Raw genomic sequence first — 23,511 nt, 5'->3', positions numbered from 1 at the left:
TTGAAGGTCTGCTCTTGTCACGGCCTCCTGGTTCTTCTTACTTTTTTTCCACCAGTTCATCAGTGGTTTTTGCTAATTGCGCTATGTCGCCAGTCGGGGGTAGCAGACTCGCGCTCTGCATGTGCAGCGCTGACAGGCCGCAGTGTGGGGATCCCACAGAGGGAGTGACTCCACTTACCGGCCCAACATTAAACTTTTCACCACAAGCTCTCTCTTTAGTGCCCCCCCCACCAACAGAGCCTTGTTACAGCAAAGCTAAAACGCTAACAAGCTAATTACTATTTTGCCGCCTATGGTAAGACTGAGACTCTGTTTCTAAGGTCTGTTGAGAGACTTCGTAATCGCAGTTTTTGCCTTTGCGCGTGACCAAGATCACATCACCTGTGCAGCCTTATGCAAGTAAAAATCCATATTTCTGATGGAAGAAATGCAGCTTCCCCCTAACCCCACAGTGAATTCAGGCTAAGTCAGCTGTGTGTCACATCTTTCTAGGAGAGATATGATGAGGCTCAGCTTAAATCCTTAATTGTGACGTCTCTCTCCACCACTGTGACTATGTTCCTTAAGGGTCTGTACTGGAGGGGGGACCGCCCAGAAAAACTACCGCTGCAAGGCTTTTTGTGCTAAGCCCCGTCATTACATCCAGGGACGTCACGGCCCTTATTGTGAGACCTCCCCTGCCTGATTTTGGGGCGGGGGGTGGTGGTCTCTTAAACAAAGAGCCAGCAGGCGAAAGGTTTGGGGGATCAGGGGGATGAATAGTGTTGGAATGTGGGAATCAAACAAGGGAGCAGTAGGGGATCGGGAATGCTGACGAAAACAGCTACCCGCCTCCCTCCCCCGATCACTTAACAGGATATGCATGTCAAAGGTCTTCCAGGAGCTCTGAGAAAGAGCCTTCAGCACTAGTTCAGGTAATGGTTATTCTTTAACTTATTTCAGTTCCCGGCTAAGTGTAGTTTAACTCTCCATTGCTCATTGGTTACTCCTGTAAATCACCGCTGAACATTCCCGCTCAAGTCTTTACCCTCATGGTTACGGGTCTGGTGACTTAATCGCTGCTCCATTCCGGGTCTCCCAGCTCCCTCCAAAATGACTGTGACGCTCTGAAGCTAGAAACATGTGTTTAGAATTAGACGTTAGAGAGTCAAGGAGATTTTCAGATCAGGCATTCGCTTTTCATATGATTGTACAGTTAGTATGTGTTTGATTGAGATTGTCTTGACTAGTGTGTGTGTGTGCGTGTGTGTGTGTGTGTGTCTGCCTGGCCAGACACTGGCAGGGTTTATTTTAGACTTCTCATTAAAAATTCTCTTAATTACTCTGCAGCCCTGACTTGGGCACCCTGTGCTTGTCTTCATGAGACAGCAAGTGTCTGTTGTATAACCGTTACTAAGATGCCGTCAGTCCCGTGAAAATTTCATTATCATAAAATATTCTCTGAGCTGTTTCTCTTGTGGGATTTGTTCCCTATTAAGGAGAAAGGTGCCAGTAAACGCTGGAGGCGTGTAGTAGAGCTACTCTACTGTGAAATATAATGTAAGGGAAAGGGGGCCTGTCAGTGTGTGTGTGTTTTTGCCAGTAGACTGAAAGAATCCTTTGCTCAGTAATCCTGAACTCTGTGTAGTCGCCACCCTCTAGTGTCATTAGATGCATTTTCTTTTTGGCTGATCTTTTACATAAATCATACTACATGGTTGTAATGCGCTAGGGAAACACGGAGCCGGGCAGAACCACGCCCATGTTTAACAGTTTGTCTTTCAGTTTGTGTTTCCTCGCTCCATCCCTAAGGAAGCTGGAGACTGATAATAAACAAGTTTAATTCCAGAGGTGGATAGTCCAGGTACAAAAAAGTTAAAATCCAGACCAAGATTTTGTTTCAACCAGCCAGTTGCCTATAAAAAGTCACAGTGACAGAGTACTCAGCTGGTTGGTTGAAACAAAATTCTGGTATGGATTTTAACTTTCTGGACCTGGACTATGCACCTCTGTTTAAGAACAGCATTGCCTTGGGGGTAGATTTCCAGTAGGTCTGTCTATCATTGTTTACGATGCTCTCGAGGACACTTTCTCTTTCTGAATTCACAGTCACCTTTCACATACTTGGCAGATTGAGTCATCAGCCTGCAGGTGTGTCCACCCCATTAGTGCCCTAAAAAAGGCAGGACAGGATGTGAAGAGCACCTTGTTGGATTACTTTTCTGTGTGATCTGTTTAGTCATCCCTGGCTCACGCAATACCGTGACCGCTGCCCCCCCCCCCCCCCCCCCCCCCCCGGATGGTCCTTCTTTGTACAGCAGAAAGATTAGCAACTGGCAGTGTTTGTTGAACACTGCATCACAGTGTCTCTGTAGCCATGTTGTGCTTTGGGTGTCTAGGCAATACATCCACTGGATGATCCATTTCCTGTGTGCGCTATAGTTCACACGTGTCACAGAGCCCCCCCGCCCGCAGTATTTCAGTAAGGTGTCAAAATTATGAGTCTGGTACCAGTAGGTGGCCTGAGAGCGTGCAGCAGTACACCCGAAACACCAGCAGGTGGCGCCTGTATGTCTCACAGATTCGCTTTCAGGTCTACCTATGAAATGGGCCTGGCGGGTACGGTGGGAGCAGAGGATTGAATTGGCGGTAAGAGAGGGACAGCAGGTGGCAGAGACAGTACGGCAACAAAAAGTGGTTTAAAAAAAAAAGTGGTTTAAAAAAACGAAAACAACCTCCCTACTTTTCATATCGGGACCAATCTGTCAGGAAACATCAAGACAGACAAGGCGAAACAGAACTGTGCTAAATCCTTGCAGCTTAGCCACATGTGCTACACAGGAGGTAATTTGGCAGGATTCCGTCATAACACACTTGCATTTCCTGGCTGTCATGCCCTGCATGAGCCAGATGTTAACATCCCTACTGCTGGATCCCCGTTACCCAGGTAACGCTACACAGAGGGCGGAGCAAGAATGTGGGAGGCGGCAGTTGCCCGTCATGCTGACCGTGGAACTGGGCCAGACCCCGAGGTTTGGCGACGCGAGTCATGTCATGCGGGACAGTAAACTCAAGCTGGCTGTAAATTCTGACTTTGAAACCCTTTTTCATGTTTGACAATGCAGGCTTAAAACGTCAGAAAAGGGGGGAGGGGGGGGTTATTCAGTGTGATAGGCTGAAATTATTCAGCGCTGCTCGTGCTGCTACTTGCCCGCTCCTTTTAGGAGGATGACAGGAATCTTTATTTAGAAATAAATACATAAACACCAAAAATATAAGGACAAGCCTGTGTGCCGCATGTAATAAAAGGTTTGACGCAGGCCTCAATAAAATACATGTGAAGACAGAGAGATAGGATGAAGAGTAATGAGCCGCGTCCGGGAATTGGAGCGACCGGGAGGCGGTGTTCCGGCTCAGTTTGGACAGTCCAGGTTCAGTTCTCCTGACACGGATTTAGAAAATTCAGTAGTCGTGTTTGGCTTGTGTCAGCTCTAGCCCCCGGGGGTTCCCCCGGTGAGCCCCGAGCCACCAGCGTTGTCCCCAGGGCACCGGCCCAGATTGCGTGCTTACGGGCGAGCGGCCAGACAGGCCATCGGTGTAATTAAATTAGACCTTCACAAGAAGAGGCTGTTTTTTTTTTTGTTTTTTTTTTTTTAAACTTCACAGCTGTCGCCGAGGTGACGGTTTTGTGACATCACAGTAACCCTGGGCTGTTTGTGGCGGTCAGCCAGTGAGGTCGCTGCACTGATGGTGGTTTATAAGGGCTGTTTGCTCGTGTGTGGCTGGGGGGGGGGGGGCAGGGGGCGGAGGTTTGTGTGGTTTTGTGTGTGTGTGAGAGGCCACTTCCTGTCTTTGTGTGTCTGTATTGGCGATGGGGGTGGGTTCAGGCGGGGGTGGGGAGGGCATGTGTCAGCTCAGCTGTGAGCCCTTTGTGCTCGCCGGCGCGTCCCAGCAGACCACAGCATTCCTCGCTGGCGGGAAGCGAAACCTGAGCCTGTCTGGGAGCGGCTCACTAACGGGCCCGGAACGCACACGGCCCTGCAAGTGTTTATCCTCTCCAGGCCGGAGGAAGAGGTGGTGGAGTAAGGAGGGGGCGGGGGGGGGCGGGGGGTGAGGAAGGGGGGAGGCTGACAGGAGGGGGGGGTCAGACCATTGTCTTTGATATTTACCAGCTATTCACACACACTTGTCAGAATGGATTTTACACATATTCGTCAGGCAGACGAGCTCTGGACTGGCGCCAGAGTACAGTTTTGGACCAGAGCCCCTAACATGCCACCTACGCTGTTCCCAACTCCTCTGAATTTGCCCTTAATTTGTCCCCCCCCCCCCCCACCCCCTGTCATGCGGTTTCGACGCGTCACCCCCCAGGGGGCGATCTCTGCATGGCTCTGCCTGCACGTGCCGGCTCCCTGCTCTCGCTGTGAGGGAACCTCCTCTGGCGCTGGAAGGCAGGAGTTTCTGGGTCAGTGGGACTTCGGGAGCCCAACAGATCCATCTTTACTGGGACAGTGCCGCCCCCCCCCAAGGAAACAGGGGATTTTCCAATTCCAGGGTAGTTTGTAAATAGAGTGACCCACTTCTTTGAATGAGAAAATAAATAGATGTGGCTCCTCTCCTCTCTAAGTGTGTGTGTGAGTGAGTGTGTGTGTGTGAGTGTGTGTGTGCGTGTGTGTGTGTGTGTGTGTGTGTGTGTGTGTGTATGAGTTCCTTTGAAGCTCTGTTACACTGCAGATCTCCCACAGCAAAGCATATGTGTGCTTCACCCTGTGGCCTGAACTGTAACACGATACAGTGAGAGAGGAAGAAGAGCCTTTCTCTGGCCCGAGGGGAGGAAAAGTGAAATTCCTGACAGAGGGAGGGAGCAGGAGGGGAAGGACAGAGAGTGGGAGAGAGAGCGAAGGACAGGCGGAGCAGAGAGAAAGGGAGAGAGAGGGAAGACAGGCCTGTCACGTTTGTGTTGACTGTGCAGGCTTGTGTGTGTGCGTGTTTCACTGGCCTGTGCCAAGCTGCTCGCAGTCGGAGGTGACACTGCTGCTCCTGTCATAACCATCCCGCCTCGTTATCCCGCCATCTCTGCCCCGGCTCCGCTGACGAGCCTCCGGCCAGAGATTTACCTCCCCGTCTTTACTCCCGGCCAGTAACGCGCAGTGATCACAAAACGAAACAGGAGGGCCGGAGATTGCGCTCGTCTGCCGGGGCCGTTTTAAGGGACGGCAGAGGAAATGAGGCCGGGGGGGGGTCTGCCCTGGATGCACTGCGCATCCTGCATGTGTGAGGCCATGCGTGTTTACGTGTACATGTGACCGTGCTCACGCCTCCATGTCTACATCTACCTGTGTGAGAGATTTCCCACGGGCTGATTCCCACGTTTAAACCGCCCCACCTCCCCCCCCCCCCCCCCCCGCCCCGCAGTGTCGTCATGCATCACGACCTACAAGAAGACCCCGCCCCCTGTGCCACCACGCACTGCCACCAAGCCCTTCATCTCCATCACGGCACAGAGCAGCACTGAGTCGGCGCAGGATGCGCACCTGGACGGGCCCGGTGCACGCGGGGAGGCCATGATCCAATCGGGCCTCAGCAACTCCACGGAGAGCATCGACAGCATGAAGGCGCTGACGGCGGCCATCGAGGCGGCCAACGCGCAGGTGCACGGCCCCGCCAGCCAGCACGTCAGCAGCAGCACCATCGTCACCATGACTGCCGTCAACGCCGCCTTCGCTCAGACCCCCGAGGACAGGAGGGAGGCCCTCCGCAAGAGCAAGTGCCTCTCTATCGGCATCCAGGTACCCCCCCCACCCCCATCCTCACTCTACTCTTACTCATGGACGCTGGCGGTTTGGGAATCGGTTACCACATCGAGAGTCTCGAGCCCTCATGCTGAATATGTCAAACTTGACAGGTGGACGGTCCTGACGACGTGGAGGACTTGGATGATCACAAGTTCCAGTCAGTGGGCATCCAGGTGGAGGATGAGAGATGGTAAGTGTGAATGGCACTGTGATCCGCTGTGAAGTTTCACAGCAGTGTATAGTGTGTGAAAGGGTCACACTGATTGTTTCCACTTCATTTTAACCTAGAGGAAAAGTAAACTACACTCCCTCCTCTCTTTACTCTCTACTCCTTACTCTACTTCTGCTTTAACCTTTTCCCGTTTATTCCTGATCATACTCCATTCATACCCCCTTCTCTCTACTCTTTAACCTTGACTTCTTACACCTCTCCTTTTGACCTCCCTACTCTACCCTATACTCCCTGCTCCTCTCCCCTTCACCCTTTCCCCCTTTACTCCTTATCATACTCCCTTCATACTAAATGCCCTCTTCTCCCTACTCCTCTCTTCTTCATCCCACTCTGGCTGTCATCTCTGTACTTCTGCTCCCTCCTGTCCACGCCCTCTCCTCTCTCTACAGGTCCCTACCCATTGGGTAATTTTAGCCAGCTGAAGGGACCAATTTTGACGAGTCACTAAAAAACGATGCCGTAATTTGATGGTTGTTTTTTCATGAATAAGAAGCCCCAGACATGTTATTCCAAGCAGTAGCCGATGAGAGGCAGCTGCCCCATCATCCACAGCATCCTACTCTCATTGGGCTGCCAGAACAGCTGGGCTCTCCGATGCTGACCTAAAGCCCTTCGGCTATTGGTCAGGGGCTCCACAAGGCTCGAAGGACCGCCTCCTCCTTGCAGAATGGCACGCCCATGGGGAAGCAGGCCATCCAATGAAGGCACAGCACAACTGACTTAAGGGTGTCATTGATCCCCGGAACAGACAAAGGGAGTTCCCTGAACAGCTAACCTTGAAACTGACTCCCTTTTTTTTCCCTTCATAGTAGTTAAGGTTAACATTCAGCGAATCGTCAGCTGATCCTGAATCAGGGGCACCAGGTAACCGGTGCCTGACCCAACCAGACTGGCCAATCAGAGCCCATCACTCCGTTCCTCCTGTGACATTCATTTTCTGACTGCGTTGTTCTGCAAATTACACGAACATACTAAAAATGCCACAATATTTTCGAATCGCTGAATTTATCTATGCCAAAGTAATAATCCTCTCCAGGTAACTGAGCCTCCGCTATGTTTTTGTTCTGTATCCATTATTTGTCCTGGGACTGGATGGTCCAATGAATACGGTTAATTATTGACCAGAATTAGGGAGCAGAGCTTTTGCATCGGTTGACCAGCTCGACTTCGCGGATGAGTGAGTGTTTGTTTTGACCAGTGGTGGATGGGATCTTTTCCGGCAAACATTCTGAGTCTTGTGAGGAAGCTGCCCCCCCCCCCTCCCCCCCCCCCTCCCAGCCCTGCCAAAAAAAATAGCCAGAATGACATGGCATGGCTAATGTGCACCAGCCTGACACATCGCAAGCCCCTATGCACCAACTGATGGCACACAGGTCAGAGGTCAGCCATGGAAGGGGTGTACCTCCCTCCCGATGGGGGGGGGGGGGGGGGGGGGGGTCGTAAACGTCACTAGGTCCATGGGAGCGGAGGAGGAGACTCCCAGATGGTCAACAGTAGTGACCATAAACACTCCCTTACTTAGACGCCACCTCAAAAGACCATCTCTGTTGGGGGTCTGTTGAACAGAGGGGCACCACCCTCCTGTTTGAAAAACAAGCCAAACAGCCCTCCGTATAAGCAGCCTTTAGTGGGCCCTGAACCGGAGCCTCCTCACCCTTCCCCTGAGGGCTGCCGGCTGTCCTGCCTCTGCTCAGCTACGCCGACACTTTCACGGCAAGATCTTTTGTCTTTTTGAAAATCACCCCAATGGCCCAGGTCTCTTTATTCTGGAGGAAAATGTACACCCCCATCCCAAATATTCAACCTTCTCATCACCCCTCCCAAGGCTGTTTTGCGCAAGTGGAAAGAAAATGACGTGTTCCATTTACCTTGCGATCCGATTTTCGGATTCCGAGGTTACGTCACATCCACTAAAAACTCTGGGAAAACGGAGTCGGATGCCTTCCCTTTGCCACAGAAGTACAATGCCATGGACCCGTATGAAAAAGCAAGATTTTTTGCTTAGCCGGACAACTTGTCGGATTAAGGATACCTCAGTTTAAATGGCCTTTATCTTCATTCACTTACAATTAGTCCGAACTACCTTAAATCCAACAAATAATCTGACTAATCATGAAATCCAATTCTAGCCCGGTTAATTGTTAGCCATTGTTAGCAATATCAGTTGATAACACATTACGCGCAGTGCTTTGCACCAAGAGTATCCACATTTATGACTTTTGGTTAGGTTCTCAATTGAAATTGAATCAGTGGACAATCCTGATGAATTTGGAGTTGCAGTTCATACCTCCAGCCACAGTGGGTGCTCTTCTATGTATAGAAGGTTTAGGGCTTGTGGGCTGAGTCGCTTGCATATTACAAGGTTAATGCAGCAAGTTGATGGAAATGCTTGTAGTCCTTTTTGAAATAACAAAAATCTCCTGTGACCATGCTTAACTAAAAACGCTTTTTCCTTCAATAATGATTGAAAATGATATTTTAACCAATTAATGTCAAAATACATATTGTTTAAATACCTGTCGTACTCACCCTTTTGTCCCGCGGAATAAGTTACCGGCAGTGACTGTCTGCTAATGATGTTTGCTGTTAACGGAGTCTGGGAAACGGCTGGTGAGCCATGTAACGTTCCTGTGACACACATTAACCTTTAAGCAGGGCGAGCTCTTCACAGGGATGAAGGTGGCTTGATGTGACCTGGAGCTACCCTTAAAAAAAATAAATAAATAAATAAATAAAAAATCGCTCTCCAGGCAAACTGGGGAAGGCACCCGGCTCTGGATCACCGATGGAAATTGGATCCTCGCAAACGTGTGGCTTTCAGAATTCAGCCCGTTACAAAGCTGTAAAGAAAAATGCACGGTATTGTCACTAAGGCCGTCGCTAAGGCTGTTTCCAAGCTGGTCACTAAGGCTGAGAGTTTTATTCTCTGGGGCGATTTGCCATCCCGTCCGATAGGCTGCACCTGGGAAAGACCCGCGTCCACGGCGAAGGTTTCACCCACCCGATCTGCCTCCCCCTTCTTTGTTAAAGTTGGCAGTCACAAGACTATCAAAGCATCACCGCCTTCGCTCACCACCTGCTCCTGCCTGTTACTCCCTGCTCGTTTGATCTTGTAGGAATAGAAGTTAATGATCTAGATTGGGGGGGGGGGGAGATAAACAAGCAAAGGGGGGGGGTTGTTTAACTAGCAAAGCAGTCTGACTCAACAGGACCTGTGTTGTCTGTTGCCCCATTGTGATTTGTTGGGCGGGGGGATCCCAGTGGGGTTAGGAGTGGATGGAAAATGTCTCTTCTCCTTTTATTACAGCAACATCCCTGTCATTGGAGGGGGGGGGGGCTCTTTATTCAGCACTGGGCAAGCTGTAGCGTGTAAGTCCACATTTATGAAGATCAGGTCCTTTTATGGCAGATGTATAAGAGATTATATGACTGGCGGCCCAAAGACGACGGCTTTACGGGACGGTGTATTTACCGAGAAGCCCTGAGTCAGCTTAATGCCTCCACTGCTCCCTGCCCAGCTCCCAGACGCTCACCCAGGAGAACCGTCTGCTCCCCCGGCCCGCGGGACGTGCACTTGTCACAGAGATGGGGAAGAAGGCGGGGCCTGTGATTATGAACGTGGTTGGCATGGCGATGCCACTGGGTACAGGCCCTGGCATGCCCAGCTAGCTGAGCTGCAACGGGGCACATGTTGGCAGTCTACTTTCTGTCGATGGTGCCATTGCATGTTGATTCCCGTATTGATCCGGTATTGATTGCTTATCATGGCACGTATTTATATGAATGTTGTCTCTGTTCTGAACACTAGGTGTTTCACCTAAATGTTTTGACACCAGAATGCTGTGGCTGGAGACTGGCACCATCTACCAGGTGTTCCCAGTCCTGTACCCTGTGCCTCTGGGGATAGGCTCCAGGCTCAGGGTGACACTGTGCTGGATAAGTGATTATGGGCAATGGATAGATGGATGGGTGGACGAATGAATGAATTGATATTTGGTATGTTTTACTGCTGAAAATGAGCAATTTTAAAATAACACCATACATCATTACTATTTATTTCTTTTAGTTGTAGAGTTGAGTCAACACGAATCGTACGATTTTTATTTTCCACTGATAGAGTAAAAAAAAATTTTAGAACACCTCAACCCTTTGGTTAGTATTAGTTCGAAAACCAGTTGGCTTGGCTGATTAGAATTCAAGCGGCACTGGTGCAGAAAACAGTCACGCCCCCTGTCAAAAAAAAAATCACATTTTGTCATTTTATAGCCGGAAATGTAAACACATCAGAACTGAATTTGTCCCATTGTATTTATTCAGTGCAAATGATAATATCCAATTGAAAGGAAAAATAGCACATTCCTGAAAAATAATCACAAATAAAAAACAAGAATAACTGAGACTGATAAAAGATGTTACATAGATACTTTGTGGAGCCCCCTTTCGCTTTAATTACAGCCATGAATCTGTTTGGATCTGTTTCAACTTAACACACCTAGACTGAGCAATATTTCCTGACTCTTCCTTACTGAACTGTTCAAGCTCAGTCGAACTGATGGTGTCCGTTGATGGACTCCGATCTTCCAGTCATTCCACAGATTTTCAATGGGGTTTAAGTCTGGGTTCTAACTAGGTCGCACAAGGACATTCACCTTTTCCTTCTTCCACTGCTGTATGGTCAATGCAATTGTGCGCTTCCGGTCATTGTCACGGTGAAAGGTGAGACGTCTTCTCACTTTCACCTTCCTGCAGAGGGCAGCAGGTTTTCCTCAAGAGTGTGACACAATTTTGCTGCATCCATTTTCCCTTCTATCCTGACAAGTGCTCCAGCCCCTGCTATGGAGAAATACCCCCGCAGCAGGGTACTACCCCCACCATGCTTTACTGCAGGCATGGTATTCTTTGGATGGTGATGTACCATTTGGCGTTGAGGCCAAAAACTTCGATTTTTATCACATCTGTCCATGGCACCTTTTTCCACTTCAGAATCTTGATTATTATTTAATTTTTTTTGACAAGACGATTCTTTACTACACGTAGTTTACTGTTGTACTGAAGGTACAACAGCCTTCCCTGGGGTGAATAGATAGTTGTCTATAGACACCTTAAGACTTTGCTGGAAGATAACGGGAAGCCATATTTGTGTTTAAGCAGCTACCGGCGGCTGGCTCGTTCCAACAGCGTGACTGCGGCGGTACAGGCGGACCTGGACACCAGCGAGGCATCGGACGGCGCTGCGGACTCCCCGATCCCGGAGCCGCCCTCCTCCGCCGGCCTCTCGCGGCAGTACTCACGGGAAGCCACGACCTCGACGGTCAGCATCCAGGGCTCGGGGGAACCATTACCATGCGTGTGCTACAGATGACGACTACATGCACGTGGGCTTCGATCCATCCATCCTGCCGCCACCGACCCCTGGATCGACAGCGTGACCGAGGACCCATGGAGAGCGTGCAGAGGGCTGCCTGGACCGTGCAGCGAGACGGCCGCTGGTTCCTCAAGCTACTCCAGGCCGAAACCGACCGCATGGAGGGCTGGTGTCGGCAGATGGAACAGGAGGAACAGGAGAATGACCTGCCTGATGACAGTGAGCATGCCACTTCAATCTGACCATAGATGACCATCTCTATTGACCATACTGGACCATATCTCATTTAACTTGACCATACTTGACCATCCTTGACCGCACTTGACCGTCGTTGATCATACTCGATCGTTCTCGACCATAATTCACCATACTCAACCTAACTTGACCATGCTTAACCATACTTGACCACTAAACTAAATGTACACAACTAAAGACAACTGTACTTGATGACATGCACCAGGCTTTAAAATGAATCAGTATGTAATGCTATGACTCCAGATTGCAGTGTACTGACAGGCACAGTTCGGGGGGGGCTTTTACACTGGTGACCAGCTTGATAGATGATATGACGTAACGAGGATGAAAGGAACTCATGAGTACAATTTAGTTTATTTGATATGTAATTCCTGAGTCACAGATGTCAGAGTGGTGATATCATCATTTGCCATTCACATTACATGCAATAAAATTACACCTCTTGGTGCAGCCTCACCTTGTGGTGAAACCCGACCCCTCCCTCCCACAGCAACACCACCCACAAGGCCCTGGTAGTGTTCTGAACGCTGGAGCTCAGGGACTGACAGTGGGGTACGGAGCACAACCGCCCCCATTCCCTGCCCTGCGTGTGGGCTACTCACTGCAGCAAGTGAGCTTCCATCTGCTTCCTGTCTGCTGACCCCCCCACTCACCAGCTATTTATAAACTTCCCAGCTAGCCAAGGCAGGCCCCGCCTCTTCCACGGTGATTCCCCGCAGGCCCTGATCCTGACCACACCCCCTTCTATGTGTCTTCCTGCAGTTCTGGGGAAGATCCGGAGTGCAGTGGGCAGCGCCCAGCTGCTCATGTCTCAGAAATTCCAGCAATTCCAGGAGCTGTGTGAGGAGAATCTGGTAGGAGTCCCCGCAGTCTCTGAGGGCCTCGGTCTCTGAGGGCCACAGTCTCTGACGGCCTCGGTCTCTGAGGGCCACAGTCTCTGACGGGTTCGGTCTCTGAGGGCCGCAGTCTCTGAGGGCCGCAGTCTCTGAGGGCCACAGTCTCTGACGGCCTCGGTCTCTGAGGGCCACAGTCTCTGAGGGCCTCGGTCTCTGAGGGCCACAGTCTCTGACGGCCTCGGTCTCTGAGGGCCACAGTCTCTGACGGGTTCGGTCTCTGAGGGCCGCAGTCTCTGAGGGCCGCAGTCTCTGAGGGCCACAGTCTCTGACGGCCTCGGTCTCTGAGGGCCGCAGTCTCTGAGGGCCACAGTCTCTGAGGGCCGCAGTCTCTGAGGGCCGCAGTCTCTGAGGGCCGCAGTCTCTGAGAGCCACAGTCTCTGATGGCTGCTTTTCATTGGGCTAAGTTTAGCCAAAGCAGCTAACACAGCTTTTATGGCCTACAATTTACATTCAACTATTTTATAGATAGATGAAAATATTCTAATATTATATTCTAGTCCTTAACTGTTATTATTGTCTAAATCAAACCAAAATTTATTTGCCAAATGTACAAACGTAGGTAATGAAATGAATTTATCTCTTCAATTCAAAGTAATTCATAGCAACTAATGTTTGTGGTGATTTTCAATATTAAAACATTTAAAGGCAGTGATCACCTTGCTGGCTCCATTCAGTGTTTAATTTCAATTCCTTGAAGAGCGCCTCCTGCTGACTGGGAGAAAACTGACAAACTTCATCACCCCCCCCCCTCCTGCCCCCCAGAACCCAAACACCCATCCGCGGCCCATGTCGCAAGACCTGGCTGGGTTCTGGGACATGCTGCAGCTGTCGATCGAGAACATCAGCCTCAAGTTCGACGAGCTGCACCAGCTGAAGGCCAACAACTGGAGGCCACTGGAGCGTCCGGAGAGGAAGGTGGGGGGGGGAGTAGTTTGGGCTGGGGGTCCGTCCGGCCTGGAAACAGAAAGCCCAGCATACCGGCGATGAAAAATACCCAATTAGTCGTGGCGTATGATATTTCTTAATAGGAAATGAAAACTACTCATTAATTATTGTCATCTTATTGTGTGTTTACCATGTATCAATATGCTTCATGTCTGTAATTTATATGTAGTCTTGAATTATTTTTATCCATTTCCTGATTTTTGTTACCTTCTGTTCCGCATACTGTACCTGCTGAATGTGTTCTTTCTTTTCCCTTGAAGTGATTTTTTCCATCTTGACGGTTTTATTTGTTTTTCCCATTGACAGTGAGCCGATCATTCCATGTGACACGCGTTGGGTCTTCGTCGCCGGTCGCACGTTCACCTCACGCACTCCACGAGTTCTCTCTGAACTCTAGCACCATCATCAGAGCCATAACGCCACGGCTGAGGCCGGCTAGGTGTGCGGGCGTCCGCTGGCGCTCAGCGGGGCCGTCCTCCAACTCGCCTCCGCCCCGGCCCTCAGCTTAGCCGCCGCTAACTGACTGTTTTGTCATCTCTGTCCAGGAGAGGAGGGTTCCCCCTCCCGTGCCAAAGAAGCCCCCGAAGGCCCACCCCCCTCTGACACGCGACAGGTCCCTGGAGAGCTCTGAGCGGCAGCGCCTGGAGGCTCGCAAACGCCTCCTGGCCGCTAAACGGGCCGCATCAGTGCGACAGAACTCAGCCACCGAGAGCGCGGACAGCATCGAGATCTACATCCCTGAGGCCCAGACCCGGCTATGAGCGCTACCACCGCCGAGCCATTGCAGGGAGCAGAACGCACACACTCACATGCGCCCGCGGCAGAGAAATCACGTTCATATCCAGAGAAAGTGTCTCCACACACCTCTGTTTCCCTTCACTAAATGCACACGTCTTTGGACCGGAGGTTTAAATCAGGGTAAGGCACTTTTTCTTCATAGGATCCTCATAGCCGCACATCCGCAAACACGCATCTCGCCCAGAGAGGGCTGAGGGCTAGATGCATGCATTAACGGCCTGTCGGAGCGACGAGGGACGGGGCGGTGACACCTGCCAGCCGTCCTGCTCTCTCTCCGTGCAGCCGTGGCGTAAATGTTCTCCCTGGATGAGTTGTTCGTATCCCTGCCTCTTTAGCAGAGCCTGTCACCTTCGGCACACTCACGTAGCCACATGAAAAGTACACCATAACTAGCGCGCACAAAGACGAAACCACCCCCATCCTGACGACGGACCGCAGAGTGTGCGCACGCACACGTGTGTGTGTGCGCAGAAGACTGCTGAATCTCCTGGCTTGGTCCTGGGGTGCATGGGAAGAGGACTGTGTTCTGCGGGCTCCCAAGGACCGACCGGAGAGCCCGGTTCCAGAGGCCCGCCAGAACTATCCAGCGAGTCAAGCCGTCGCCATGGCTGCCCTCAGTGGACGAGAACGGGCAGCTGGCTCCCGGAGGCACAGGTCGCTCTTGGGCACGGACACACACGCATTCCCGCCAACCCTCACTAACTGCGTTTTTTATTTCGGTGTGGCTGGAGGTACCAGTGCAACACGGGCCACCTAAAGCAATATTCTCCTCGAAAGATGACTATCAAGAACATCAAACAAATGAGGCAGGCAGCGAAATGAAAATACCGTGATGCTTAGGAAGAACTGTGGGGGTGTCGACGGTCTTAAACATTATACGCGATCTAAAAGGATGCCTTCATTATGCCGTAGCTATTTCCGTTCGTTAATCATACATAAGCTTGTTATTGCGAATGCTTTGAAGAGAATTATATTTCTCTGTATTAACACTGCTGTAGTCATCTGTGGGACAAAATATTCTTAAATGCTTATTATAGATGAAAGTTTTTTTGTTTTGTTTTGCTTTGTTTCTTTTTTTTGTAAAGTCGGGTAGGGAGTTTTTGTGGATCTGTTTGTGAATCGATGATCTTTTTGGGGCTCGAATGAGTTTCCCGCAAAAGAAACTAACCGGAACATGAAATCTAAAAAGCAAACGAAAATACGATACGAAACGAAAAAAAAACAGTCATGAAATGCAAACGGTTTCATCATCTTATTTTCTTAATGAAGTCTTTCCAGTTGCTAGTGCAGGGGCTTCATTTTAATAGTGATCTCTTCGGGGTAACCTTCACCGGCGGAAGGTTGCTCGGTCACCAGGATCCTTCCTGGGGGGGGCGTGGAGCTCCGGTCCTCCTGATCCTGCCCACATCATGGTGGGCTGGTTTGGGGGTAACTCTCAGGTAGAGATGGAGGAACAGATAGCACAGCAAAATCAGGGTCTCCCAAAAGGAAAAAAAAAAAACAAAAAAAAAACAAAATGTGTGGTGTGTTGCGTTTCCGTGTGCGTGTGTGTGTGTGTGCGCGTGTGTGTGTGCGCGCGCGCGCGTGCGTGCGTGAGTGAGGTACGGCTGCGTCTCTCAAAGTGCTTCCTGATTTCCAAGGTCGATATACTGGCCAGTGTTTTTTGGTCAAGCAGCCTCCAGGACATAGAGCAGAACAGACCAGCGGTCTCACGCCTTCGTGTGAAAAATGGGGATTTGTGTTTGTACAATGAAATCGGAAGAAGATTTGAGCATGTAGACACAATCTGATTAATATAGGCTTAGATCTAAATTGTGTTTTGTTATTATTATTATTATTATTATTATTATTATTATTATTATTATTTCCAGTGAACTATTTGGATTCCATTTAGTGTTTTGCTGTCCTGATCTTGTATATCATATGACACAGCCATTGTGTGTGCAAACTTATGATAAACACACTGAATAAAGATTGATTTATTTATATATCTATTTCTTCATTAGTGTATTTTATAATCCTTTCCTCTGCCCTAACCATGCCGGCGTGTCGGACCATCATATCACTCCTCTGTGGCAGGAACCAGGCTGACCTCCCCCCCCCGGGCAATGCTCCCTGAGCCCCAGGCCCGCTGAGCCACCAGCGACAAGCTCCAGGGCTCCCAGAATACCCAGCTTTGGCTGGGGGGCAGGAATGCAGAATGGGGGCACGTCAGGGGTTTCCCTATTCGTGACGCAGGTGGATGCGGTGTGGGGGGAGGGGGCAGGGAGGCCACCCCCTCAATGTGAGAGCACTGGAAAGCGACGGACCACCCCCGTGTGCCTCACAGAGCAGCAACTCCAAGTTCAGTGGGGATTCCACACTGGCATGAGTAACTTTCTGTGGAGTCAACAGGAGTCAATACAGACTTTCTTAGTCACTATTATTGGGTAAATGAGGTACATTTCAATGTATATTATAACTACCATTTCAGCCAATATATGGCTCTAATTATGTCAAGATATGTGTGTGAACCCTCAAGGACCAAGGGGAACTTGTATACAAAATAATGTCTTTAATCATCGATTAACTTTTTAGAACTCACAATCTTCTCACTCATAGTTGACTCTGGTAATGTCAAATTTGTATATTTAACTAGTTTCATCCCAACCAAAATAAGGAACATTTTTACTAAAGACAGTTGCTTTGTTTCCCAAACACACTCCCTTTACACATCTAGTAATGAATATTTGTATTTTTAAAGTACTTTCATTTTTACATCAGGCAACCAAGTGATTTATTACTTTAAAATATACGAATGCAATTTCTGACTTGCTCATTTGAATTGTCTGTAAAAATTTCAAGTTAGACTGCAAATCGGTGGATTTTTTCTGTTCTAGATGAGGAGTCCCAGGCTGTGAAACAATTAGTGCTCGTCTGCGGTACATTAAATGCTTGATCAATTCTCTGCCTTAACACACAATGTAGCAGTCAGACACAGAAAGGTCCGGGGACGCGGACGGAGAAAAATTGTTGTTTAGGAAACGGTTTTCAAAGAAATTTAGCTAGAACATGTTTCTTCTTGCGACCCGTTTGATGCATTTGACTTTGACAGCTCGCATGTTTAACTCATCTTGCTTCACTGGGAAAACTACTGGGATTCACTGACTTGGCTGAAATGTGTTTAAAAGCTGTGGTGAAATGAATAAAAATGTTCAATTATCACTTGAACAGGGGGTTATTTGCTTTAGTATGGAAGCATCAACAGAACAGGAACTGTTTTATGACGGAGGACCCCCGCACCTCCGGTCACACATTTCAGTGACGTGTGTACATTCTCAACAAATTTCAGCTATTTTGTATTTTTAGAATTTACCGCCACCTCCGTAATTCACTTCTACAGGCCTTTGTGAATAAAACTACAAAAGAAAACAATTTTCTTGCCAGCTTGATAGACCTAAACAATTAGTTGTTTTTTTTTTCCAAAATTGTGAAGGCCACACTATTTTGTTGAGATTTACAAATGTTTCAAAGGCACTTGAATTTCACAATGTGCATTTTCACATAATAATGTGTATTTTGCATATCAAAATATTGATTTGGCTTCCCTAGGTTGAAGTATGTAAACAAAGATTTATTCTTTAAGGTGGGCCAGTTGGTATGGTCTCAATATCAAGGCGTCTTTGCAACAACGACATACCAAAACATTCAAATTGCAAAAGAATCTGTTGTAGAGAAATTTCAGGAGTTTTATGTCCTCATGCTAGATGAGTTTGTATACATGGAGATAAAACAAGTCGAAATGAATATCTGTACATATATGAATGTTTCCCAATGTAAAAAGTAATTAAATCAATATTTATCAAGCCTACTTTGTATTTGTGTCACATTTTCTTGCTAATTCCGGTAACGCTGTTTAAAAAAAAAGCTGGCCTTCAAAAATACTTTTACCAACGCGACCGCAGAGACACATCAGTTTATGAAAAAGTAACTATGGAAGCCCGATGTGCCAAAAAGGGTGTTTCCGGAGATATATGCAAACATAACTAATCGATAAATGTCAAGAACTTTAAAATATGAGACCTAGAAAATGCTTTATTATAAATTTCTTTTAATAAATCTCATCTATAGTAAACATTTGTTTATACCGTTTTAAAAATCCCATCATAATTACCTACATGTATTACGCACTGTAGCCATACTGTCCAGTGTAAACAATGAATGTTACGCAAGACCAATAACGACGAGCAGCAAAACTGCTTTGTACCTTGGAGTTAGGAATTCACACAATGCCAGACATCAACTGATATAATTAGCAGACTCTGGGTGCTTTGCTTTATTCATAAATAGTGTAACCTGTTCCACATTTGCCCGGGAAAAGAAGGTTAAATTGCAATGCAAAAAGATAACCAAGTTGGTTCTGATTGATAAGGTCAGATGGGACACGGGGGTTGGGGGTTAAATACCATCCATGTTGATTAATATTAAACGCATTAGACAGCCTAGCGAGTCAGCAGAAAAAGCCTATTTGAACATCTCTCTCCTAATGACCAGTCAAACTCGCATAACCCTAAACGAGTGAGCATTTCCAGATGTAGGAAACATTTATCCAAAGCTAGATTATTGGTTAAGTGAAAACACTAACTGTAATAATAGTTAAGCTCATGTCTTTAGGTAAATTTGGTTTTCATGTGATGTCTATTATTACATTCCGCCTTTAAAGGTCCTTGGCTTATTGATTTTTTTATTGTACCAATTGTCTTTGCCCCGCAGAAGACTCGCCGTTAATTTCGTCGTCCCGGAGTCAGGAAGGAGCGAAAATCAGGATCGATATAAGGGGATTCTTAAGTCTGTGGCAGAAGCTTGAACTTGACCCTGCAATTTGAAGGATTCACTCGCTCTTGTAAATCAATGTGTGTGTTTTGGCCTGGCAGTTGAGGAAGGGAGACACCCACCTTCAGGCTTTACGCTTCCCCCTAAATGAGGTCAAACAGTGACGCTGTCATGGCTCCTGACTTCAGGAAGGGAGACCGGAGATTGAGTCCTACTACAGCTACACTCACGGGTTAAGTAACTGGCCTTTAAATCCAACCGAATGACAGTGTGTCTGTGTGTGTGTGTGGGGGGGGGGGGGGGCTTGCCTGCATGGCTTTTACACATTCTCCATTTGAGACTCTATCCCGCCTGTCTGAAAACAGGCTCCAGGACCCTAACCCAGTATTGAATAAGAGACGGCCAACCTTTAATAATGAATCAGGACATTCACCCATATTCTATACCATTTATAACATACAGGGTCCCGCTGACTCTAGACCATATCCCAGGCCGCATGAACTGTAAGGGTGGGGGTAACCTGGATGGGATACGAATCTATCAAAGGACACTCTCGCACATGCCAATATACTCAGTTGCATGTCTCTGAATTTCGCTCTTTCGGTTCGTGGAATTTTCCAACCTCCAACCCTGAGGTTTGAAGCCACAGCCAGCACCGCCCACCCAGACACCCTATATAAATTCTAAAATGCTCCCAATGTTTTCACTCCGCTATAGAGCCGTAAATTCACCCACCGGTCCAGATGCAGAACTTATGGGGAGCAAAACTTCAGCCAGCCAATCGGCTGTCAGCGCGACCCGTCAACCAGCCCGTAAGGACCAGAGAGGAATCCGCTTTTCTGAATGGCCGAGTGGCTTTCTGCGCACGAGCAGAGTGAGGGAGTGACACACGCGCTGCCACAGGATGCGCCAGCGCACTTGCGCTCGACCTGCGACGCAATCCACCCTCGATTCTCAGACACGTCGGAAAATAAAACTGCAGCAGCATTACGGATTCGCCGACGCAGGCAGCCTGTCACGCCAAGGCAGAGACACGTCGTCGCCCTTGTAGACTTAATAAATCGGCTCTGTGCAGAACAGCCCTGAGGTGGCGATGCGGTGCCTCACGCCTGTGACGTACGCAAACAGGCGTCTCCATCAGGCCCGCTAACGAGGCGCACGGTGTCGTTTCGCATTCCCTGTCTGCAATACCCATCATGCGTAAACCCCTGCGTCGGCCTGCGCCAATTAATGCAAAACTATGGTAATCGAGGTACTTATACAGCCTACATGCGACAAAACGCAAGAATGATTTCGTTCCCCCCAGCTTCAGCAGCACGCCTATCCCATGAGGGCATCGCATCTGGGCTGCAGCGAGCACACAGGCAGCATGCGAAATTAAGCCATGCACACTTTACCTGCAAAGAACAACCAATCACTATTTGCATGGTTACTGTAACAAAACCAGAACTTCCATCCATCCATTTTCCAAACCGCTTATCCTACTGGGTCGCGGGGGAAAACCAGAACTTGCAGGTTCTTAATTCTGATTCCCTGGATCATTTTCAACAGCAGTCGAGTGACTAAACTTAACCACTGTACGCTGCTTCCTGAGGCTACATCTTACAAGGAGGGATACATTCTTGCAACACAAACCAACCAATTATTATTTTTTTTTATTTGAAGGTCATGTGACCTGAACTAGCCATACATTGCACAGTAAGAAAAATAGGAAGCGGGCCTTCAGATATCCTGCGATTTAGTCGGAATACCCATTCAAACAGGTTACCGTCCTTTGCCTTTTGAATTAACAGCACCACAAAGTCATTTTAGTGTCACCCTTCCAGTTTACTTCTAAAAGTACACACGTGCTGTAAGCAGAACATAAAGGCAGTAAAGTTTTGGTAAAGGGGGGGTTGGGGGGGGGTCCTTTTCAGCTTGGCAAAGTATCACAGTGTGAAGACCCAGACAAATGGATCTCCAAAGCAAGGACACCCAACCCCAATAATTGATGAAAGTAAGAAGAAAACAAAAAAGGTTTTAAAACTACAAAAGAAAGTTATAAAAATATATACACTATATATAATATACATACATATTTTCACATAACACAGAGCCACCAACCAGAGCAGTAATGGAGTTCATCATTAATGCCAACAGAAACCTTTAGACAAATGGAACAACCTCTGTCTTCCCCGTTACCCTATTGTGCAAACAGAAACAGAGGCACAGCTAAACGATCGCTAAAGTAAAAATAATGAGGAATGATCAAGCCAAACTATTTTTTTTAAACAAAGAAGGAAAGTCAGGCAGGTCGTCACGACGCCTCTATCATCTCTACAAAACAAAAGCAAAAGCATGTAGACCGTTAGGTTTAGCCTTGAAAGTCTAGCTTGCTACTGGTCCTCCGATGTGCAAATAGATATTAAAATCCCCATGTGGCGAGACTCCTCTCCTTGAGGTCCTATTCGCCGAACGGTCGGTCGGTCTGGTGAGTCACTTGGATTTTGGCAGCCCAGAAGTAGGTGCCTCCAACACCCCCCCGCCTGACCAGGAGATCCTTCAGGAAACAAAGGGATTGGCCTGCCTCTCCATCTCAGCACGCCTCTTCAGGGCTACGTCCACCAGCAGCTGGAAGCCACTGAAATCTTGGGTGAGGTCTGGGGGGGTGGGTGGCGGGGTGTTGAAGAACCCCGTCTGGGGGCTCGAGCCCCCCCCGGGGGCTGCTGCCGCCTCTCCCTGGCACAGACTCTGACCGGGCTCCAGGGTCTGGGGGCCAGGCATACAGCTGTGAGCTGGGTTCCCGGTGACCGTGGTGTGACAGATCACGGTCGGTCTGGGCAGCACCGCTGACTTGGGAGAGTCGCACGAGTCGAAGCTCGGCGTACGAAGGGCCCTCTCGTCACAAGGGGGCGCAATCTCTTGCGGCGCGCCGTCACCCACCTTCCCCGCGCGGCGTGACATGGTGAACTGATTCGGGTCCTTGCCGTCTTTCCGCAACATTTCGGGCAGCAGCCTCCGTCGGGCATTTATGAACCAGTTACAGACCTGGATGAGATGGCAATTACACAGCATAAGCCACTGTCCCTGTCACAGGCTATATACTCAGGAAATGCCTGACCTTGCATTACATCAGTAGCATGTACCCAAAATCATCGCCTAATTAGCCAAACTATTTCACTGAACCACTTTGTTCAATAATTTGTTCACAGGCGTTCATTACCTACTACCGATTTTTCCAAGACGTTTTCACGTTAATACATATTTGTTGACAGTTGTGCGCTTACTTAATTTGATATATTAAATACTGCACTTAAAACTATTTTAAATACAAGTATTTTTAAGTCACGTGTTAAATCTAAGCTACGCTAGAGTCATTCACCGCAATAAATACCCATCACTTCGCTCCGCTTCCCCCTACTCGTAAAGCGGCCAGCTGCTTGCTAGCAGTCATGGCGATGCCCCGACTGCTTTGTTTGAAGCGGACAGGCGATGCGCATAATGCCCGGACATGCAAATACGTGTTCCCAGACAGCGGGGGGGAATTCCCGAGAGCAGCCGCGGAGCCCCCCACCGACCGCGGCTCAAAGGCACCGGCGCGACCGGCCCGATCATCCCCAACACGGAGGGCGACTCGTCGCACTGCAGATGCGAGACGAGAAAAATGGCTTATAAATTAACAAAAAAGAAAAAATACGCATCTTTCTCATAGTCTTTTTGCTCGTAGGTTACATGTTCCAGATAACAGTCACCAAAAGTCTAAAAGGGGACAATTTTTTAAATTCCCAGGGCCGGTGAAAATGATCCTTCAATATAAAGGAGCTATTTATCTTAAAGTCAATGAGGCATGAGGCGGCGATCTGGCATTTGAGGAAGGGGGGGGAGCGCAGGGCAATAAACAGGGACCCAATATGAAAGCTCGCGATTTTGGAGCATTAATTGAAAACTGCAGCATGTAAGCTGCGCTGACAGCGGACCGCACCTGTAGTGTGGACAGACGGGTCTGCCTGGACAGCAGCGCCTTCTCCTGCTCGGACGGGTATGCGTTGTAGCGGTGCTCGAACAGCCATTCCCGCAGGATCTGCACCGACTCCTTCGGCAGGTTTCCGCGCCGCTTCCTCTTAGCGCTGGAGGACAGGTCCAGGGGACAGTCCATGCCGTCCTCCTCCGTATCGCTCCCATACTGGGAAGACTGGCCTGCGAACGGGGTAAACGAGGATCCCAAATTACAAGGATTAAAAACGACAGCATAAACCGCCTGGAATGCAGCCTGTATGGGGGAGGGGAAGCGATGGCGTATTCCGTCACATGCCAAGGCGTAGTTATAAGACATCAACACTGCATACTTCCTCGTGAATAACGCATACGCTTTTATAACACATAAGTACACCCTAATTAACACGGGGGCTAACTAATTCGTACTCTTTTCTGCAAGCAGGGTGCCTTAAACACGTT

At 48.7% G+C, this 23,511-nt stretch overlaps 2 protein-coding genes across 5 annotated transcripts in view; one reads left to right on the top strand and one right to left on the bottom strand.

Annotated features, from left to right (window-relative positions):
* dlgap1a (discs, large (Drosophila) homolog-associated protein 1a) overlaps positions 1–18,115 on the top strand; it is a 35,935-nt gene extending 17,820 nt beyond the window's left edge. The window contains 9 exon segments of the mRNA XM_049011084.1: positions 5,395–5,768; positions 5,885–5,964; positions 11,158–11,335; positions 11,337–11,412; positions 11,415–11,444; positions 11,447–11,590; positions 12,389–12,480; positions 13,285–13,437; positions 14,013–18,115. Coding sequence (XP_048867041.1) covers positions 5,395–5,768; positions 5,885–5,964; positions 11,158–11,335; positions 11,337–11,412; positions 11,415–11,444; positions 11,447–11,590; positions 12,389–12,480; positions 13,285–13,437; positions 14,013–14,228 — 1,343 coding nt within the window. The 3' untranslated portion in view covers positions 14,229–18,115.
* A 433-nt stretch (positions 18,116–18,548) lies between these two features.
* LOC125740206 (homeobox protein AKR-like) overlaps positions 18,549–23,511 on the bottom strand; it is a 36,205-nt gene continuing 31,242 nt past the window's right edge. For all 4 annotated transcript variants that reach the window (XM_049011089.1, XM_049011088.1, XM_049011087.1 and 1 more), the window contains 2 exons: positions 23,039–23,253; positions 18,549–22,104 (listed from right to left, as the gene is read on the bottom strand). In XM_049011089.1, the coding sequence (XP_048867046.1) occupies positions 21,619–22,104; positions 23,039–23,212 (660 nt within the window). In that variant the 5' untranslated portion in view covers positions 23,213–23,253 and the 3' untranslated portion in view covers positions 18,549–21,618. The remainder of the gene's footprint in view (positions 22,105–23,038; positions 23,254–23,511) is intronic.

The sequence above is a fragment of the Brienomyrus brachyistius genome, chromosome 4, assembly GCF_023856365.1.
Source record: "Brienomyrus brachyistius isolate T26 chromosome 4, BBRACH_0.4, whole genome shotgun sequence".
Lineage (NCBI taxonomy): Eukaryota > Metazoa > Chordata > Actinopteri > Osteoglossiformes > Mormyridae > Brienomyrus > Brienomyrus brachyistius.
Note: the sequence above shows the minus strand (reverse complement) of the source record. Positions and strands in the feature narration are given on the sequence as shown.